Below are 5,903 nucleotides of genomic sequence, written 5' to 3'. Positions count from 1 at the left end.
CGTCTGAGCCGAGTGTTGGCCAACCATCCCTGCCGTCTTTTCTTTTTCACTCGTACATCAACCGTTCGGAGACCGGAGCGCCTTTCCGGCGAGTACACGTCTGGCTGGTGAGATTGCATTTCCTCCGTATACTCCAGCGCGCATCATGCCAAGGTTTCTTCACCGAGAAAATTAGAAGTACCATCACGTAACTGCTCACTCCAAATTATTAACGGACCAAGCTAGCGCTATGCAAGCAGTTTGGTGATCCGCTAGCTAGCGTGGCTACCCCGACAGCTCCACCAAACCCTACCCCTGAGTGCGGTAGGCTCACCAGAAGCGAATTAACCGGCGACCAGCACGTTTAAACTCCCGCGTCAGCTGACCAATCACCGGCCGTGTCAGCCAAAGCAGAAACACTCTCGCGGGTCCTTCAAAAGCTGGCCAACCTAGTACTGTGACTAGAGCGTGGAGAAAGTAGTAGTCTGCGACCAAGTGGCATGCATGGCGCCCCTTCTTCCTCCCTCGCCTCCGTCCGGCAGCCCGAGGCTGCTCAAGAGCAGCAGCGGCAGCGAGTGGAACGTGGTGGTGCAGAGGAACGTCAAGTCCTCGCTGCTGCTCCTGCTGGCCATCTCCACGGTCGTCGCCTTCTCCATCCTCTACTCGTCCCGGAGCTTGACGGTGGCCAGGACGGCCGGGGAGGCGCTGACGCAGAGCCCTCTGCTCGCCGCCCTCGACCTGAGCAGCCGGATGCCAGAGGATGACGACGATCAAAGCGACGAACCTGCAGAGGTCGTCTCGTTGACAGCTGCTGCTTCGAGCACAGATGATGGTCCAAGTAAGCGCATTTGAGAGTACGGTCCTGTCGATATACGTGCACCTGTTTTAGTATGTTTGTTAACTCTGGCTACATGTGTGCTTCATGCGTAGGTGAGGCAGCCATGCAGCTCGAGGAGAAATGCGACATTTCCAGGGGGAAATGGGTGCGGGAGCCGAATGGCCCGGTGTACACCAACCTGACGTGCCCAATGCTGCCGGACTTCAAAAACTGCCAGAAGTTCGGCAAGGATGACGGCCACCTCTACTGGCGGTTCGTGCCGGAACGGTTCCTCGACGTCGTCCGCGGGAAGCGGCTCGCCTTCATCGGCGACTCGCTGGCGCGCAACCAGATTGACTCTCTGCTCTGCCTCCTGTCTCAGGTACGTGCACCGTGTACTTACGTGTACCCAAGTGGTTTTGTCGACGAACGAACGATTAACTGTCAAGCGCCTACGTGTAGGCCGAGGCACCCAGGGACGTGTACTCGGACGCGTTCGACAAGTACCGGACATGGCACTTCCCGGCGCACAACTTCACGCTCATGGTGATGTGGACCGAGTTCTACGCGCACGCCGTCCCCGTCGTCGGCGCCGACGGGAAGCCCACCTCCTCCTTCGACATCCACCTCGACAGGCTCGGCGCCGACTGGACCAGCCGCCTGCCGGGCCTGGACTACGCCATCATCTCGGGCGGCAACTGGTTCTTCCGCGTCAACTACCTCTGGGAGGGCGGCCGCCGCATCGGCTGCCTCAACTGCGCCGGCAACGACGCCAACCTCACCGACTTCGGCGTCGCCTACGCCGTCCGCCGCGTCGTCAGGGCAGCCGTGGAGGGCATCGCGCGGTGCCCGGGCTGCAAGACCAGCCTCATCACCTTCCTGCGGACCTACTCGCCCGACCACTTCGAGCAGGGCTCGTGGTTCGACGGCGGCTACTGCAACAGGACGGCGCCGCTGCAGGAGCGGGAGGTGAGCATGGAGAGCATCGCGTGGGAGCTGAGGAGGGTGCAGAGGGAGGAGATGAGGCGGGTGAGGGCGACCAAGAGGAGGTTCGGGGTGCTGGACGTGACCAAGGCCATGATGATGCGCGCCGACGGCCACCCCGACAATCACTTCGACAGCAGGTGGAGGAGGAACGGCAGCGACTGCTTGCACTGGTGCCTGCCGGGGCCCGTCGACATGTGGAACGGCGTGCTGCTCCAGAGGCTCGCGGAGCTCACGCCGCCGCCGGCCGCACGGTGATCATCCGGCCCCGCGTACGTGGTTTTGCGTTGTCGGCGTCGTGCTGTACGTTGTTGCCCCAAATCCAGTTAGGAATCATGCATGCAGCTTTTGAAAGTTGTTAACTGTATAAAACCCACCGCAAAAATTGTACTCCTACTTAAACTGTTGAAAGAATTTTTGTACTTACAAGTGGCACATGATTCTGAAACTTGACACTCTTTCTCAAAGTTTTTTTTTTTTGAATTTAGCAAGCACTCTCATAAACTCGCCAACTATAGTTTCCTACTTGAACAAATTATTGGAAGTAAACATTGAGTGAATTTCGGGGGGGGGGGGGGGGGGGGGGGGGTAGGGGTAATTTAAGGTTTTTCTCAAAAATAATTTCTGGTCTATACACGGGCTTTATGCCTTTTCTGCGTACAATCTCACTTTGCCCATTCATCAAGTTAAATGAAGATACGGATAAGTTTTGTTCCCCTTTCGAGCTCAATGTAGTTGATCGAGCACACGTTTGGAGTTCAGTTAGAGAATAACAACATGATTCAACAACCATCAACATCAAACTGATGAGCTTCCAACAAACTTTGCACGACGCTCCACTAGAAATATAAAAAGCTTCCACTCAAGAACTAAGGTTCTACATGCTTTCAACTGAAAAATAAAAACTTTCAACTTACCTGTGAAATTTCAAATTTTTGTATAAATTAAATAAATTTCCAGATGAACAAACATTCTTAACACACACAAAATGCAATGTGTTGAAATAAAATATAAACATTAGCATCTAGTTACCAGATCAATCCACGACCTTTCAAACATCACACTTACAACTTTTATGAAGAAACTAAAGACTAATAAGAAATATAGAAAAAACATAGCTAGCCCTCTCATATGGTGCCCCTACTGCGAGCGGGAAGTGCTTGCAAAGATATATTGGCCACTATCAGCGTGTAATATAGAGCTTTAGATTCTTGGTACACCATTGTAAGCATGTTTCCTTTGTTTTTAGTTATGTTATTATGTGACCCTAGTTAAAGAATAGGTAGTCCAACTCAAGGAGTATTGAATATCTGATATATCTTACCGAGACTTCTACCACATTTTGTTTCAGTACGACACCTCATTTTTGGTTGCATATTGGTAGGCTCAAATGCTTTACCGGTTGCCACAGGACACTTTCTTTAGATATATGTTAATAGAGGCCTTCAGAATATTATTATGGATTTCATACAACAAAAATATCCTTTTATGCTATCCCTTTCTTGAGTGTCTATTTTTGCTATCGCTTACGTTGGTTGTGTGCATCAATCGAAGTAGAGGCCGGGGCTCCCTCCTTTTCATGAAAAATGTCATCCTTCATCTTTCTTATCTCAGCCATATTTAATTGGAGTTTTAAACTTTTTTTACTCAAAAGCTCTCATCTAGATTTGTGCACTCCAGCATATAGCAGATAGTTGTTTCCAGCAACGTTCTTGGATCTTAGTTAAAGTACAAAGTATCTGTAGGTTTTTATTTCATGGTTATTTTACCATGTTCATAAGATGGTAATATGTAGAATCATTCTATAACAAAATGAGCATGGTAGAAATTTACAAAACACATGCGAGAGAACCTAGAAAGAAACATACATTTGTATTATGGCAAAAATACATACCTACATATGTTTTGTTGTTAAAAATATGATAAAAAACACATAGATGTTCAAAAAGACTAGACATGTATTCCTTCTAAGAACAAAATAAACAGTTGGAATATACCAGTCTCACAATACATAAGAATTCATTTTTATATATGTCTGAAACATTCTTCATGGGATCTAGTGCAAAGTGTAATATAATTGTGCAAGACTTGTTGTGCAAATTGAAACCTTTTGCAAAATCTAGTGATTACACGTCCTAACTCTAGATCATTTCTAGATGACTAGCAAAATGGCCCTCACAAATATGGGGGTGTCATCTTTAAATTGAAAGTAGTTGCGGACTAAATATATTGGTTTATGAATATTCACAATATGAGATGACATATAATATTATTCCGGAGGCAGCGTAAATGTAATGCCAAATGAAATAACATGTGTATGTGTAACATATTCAATCGTATTTAATTGTACGTTGATGATGATTACTTCCTTCAAACACACCTATTAATGGCTATATGTGTCATTTTCACATGATAGTAGACCAATGCCTATAATTAAAAAGATTATGCCGCAAGCAAACCAATAGTGATATGTGATGTTTAGTCAATATTTTGTCAAGGTTAACATTATGATTGACGGAGTTGGTTAGATGTAGAAGTTTCTATGGGCAAGGGATTGGTAATGTTTAGATGATCTTTCTGATGGATAGAAAAAAAAATCATGAATTGAAATAACTATTTTATCCTTATTAAGAAAAATATGAACTAAATATAAGAATTTATTTTACTATATGCAAATATTTTATTTCTCTAATTTACTTCCTCCTTTCATGAAGAGTGGTATTATTACTTTCCTCTAAAATTGTGTGATGATCCTCCCCCATTCTAACATTCGTAATAGACATGGAAAGTCCGTGAGATGCAAATTTAACCACTATTTTACATATGAATAATTTACTAAAAGTTGAAGAAGTTTCATCATAAGTTTCAAGTCCATGAGATACAAATTTGCCCACTATTTTACATATGAACATTTTACTAAAAGTCATTTAAAAATTCACCACAACTTTTGTAGATTTTTCTTTTTATTTTAACGGATGTAGTATTTAGCTATTTGTTTTGCTTTAACTGCTACCTATATTATACACATATCTTAAAGTGTGCCTTGATGATCTGAATATGCATATCCTCGCGTGTCATCATGTCCCAAAAGTCCATTTTGGTTCAGTTTGAATAAAATTTGAACTATCATGCTTCTCTCTGTTAGAGGGAAGATTCTCATATCCATTGAGCACCATATGTTATGATGAGTGCTTTATTACAATATTCTTTAAATCATACTAGATGCATGATTGAGAATGTGTGCTAATGTATTCCCGCTTGTAGATGAGAATAAGTGTTCCACATCTTTAGTATCGCTCCGATAGGGGATATTGGCAACTAGATGGGATAAACACTTTTATTTCAGTCTAATTTATCTCAAAGTTATACTAGAAGAATCTGTGTGAACAACCTCACTGGCCAAATAATACGATAAAGAGCAAGTAGCCTCATTGGTAAAACTCTCTTTTATTAAATTAACATTTCCAAAAAAACCAGTATTATCATAACCATGCCTGGCCTTTCATGTCACGCTTAAATAAAATCAGATGTACATGGGTAGGCCCTCAAAAGAGAAGGGGAAGAGAAATAAAACCGAGAGACCAATGCAACTTGCTCACCTGAAAGACGGGTGAATTACCGCATAGAGTTGCAATATGTCTGCTATCCGATAGAACAGTAAGGTATATATGGATGCCTTCATTATCATTTGATTAAGTGGAGATATGACAGTGCTCGTTGACGGTGTCCTGGACTAGGGGGTACTCAATGCGTCGTCTCCCGATCAGTTGGATTGGGCCGAGGACCCCCATGGCCGTATACTCATGGGCCAGTCCGGACAGCTGCCGCATACAAGGAAGAATCCACAAGACTTGGCGATCAAGACAAGGACTCCTCCCCCACTGGCGTATTTGGCTAGGACTCTTGTTATCCTAGGCCTCTAGTGCATTATATAAACCGGGGCCGGGCTAGTCGATAGACATATACAACAACAATCATACCATAGGCTAGATTCTAGGGTTTAGCCTCTCCGATATCGTGGTAGATCAACTCTTGTACTACCCATATCATCAATATTAATCAAGCAGGAGTAGGGTTTTACCTCCACCGAGAGGGCCCGAACCTGGGTAAAAACATCGTGTCC

General features: G+C 44.8%; 1 protein-coding gene across 1 annotated transcript; it reads left to right on the top strand.

The window, feature by feature from the left end:
* Positions 1-398: 398 nt before the first annotated feature.
* LOC123159721 (protein ALTERED XYLOGLUCAN 4-like) lies at positions 399-2,228 on the top strand. Its single transcript, XM_044577531.1, has 3 exons — positions 399-817; positions 910-1,178; positions 1,259-2,228. The coding sequence occupies exons 1-3, from the start codon at positions 484-486 to the stop codon at positions 2,036-2,038; spliced, it is 1,383 nt and encodes a 460-aa protein (XP_044433466.1). The 5' UTR covers positions 399-483; the 3' UTR covers positions 2,039-2,228.
* The last annotated feature ends 3,675 nt before the right edge of the window (positions 2,229-5,903 follow it).

The sequence above is a fragment of the Triticum aestivum genome, chromosome 7B, assembly GCF_018294505.1.
Source record: "Triticum aestivum cultivar Chinese Spring chromosome 7B, IWGSC CS RefSeq v2.1, whole genome shotgun sequence".
Taxonomy (NCBI): Eukaryota; Viridiplantae; Streptophyta; class Magnoliopsida; order Poales; family Poaceae; genus Triticum; species Triticum aestivum.
Note: the sequence above shows the minus strand (reverse complement) of the source record. Positions and strands in the feature narration are given on the sequence as shown.

Bases quoted from the DNA above. Each gene is read 5' to 3' on its own strand.
- LOC123159721 (XM_044577531.1), top strand. From the start codon at position 484: ATGGCGCCCCTTCTTCCTCCCTCGCCTCCGTCCGGCAGCCCGAGGCTG. The intron at 818-909 runs GTAAGCGCATTT...CTTCATGCGTAG, and splicing joins GAGCACAGATGATGGTCCAA to GTGAGGCAGCCATGCAGCTC. The intron at 1,179-1,258 runs GTACGTGCACCG...GCCTACGTGTAG, and splicing joins TGCTCTGCCTCCTGTCTCAG to GCCGAGGCACCCAGGGACGT.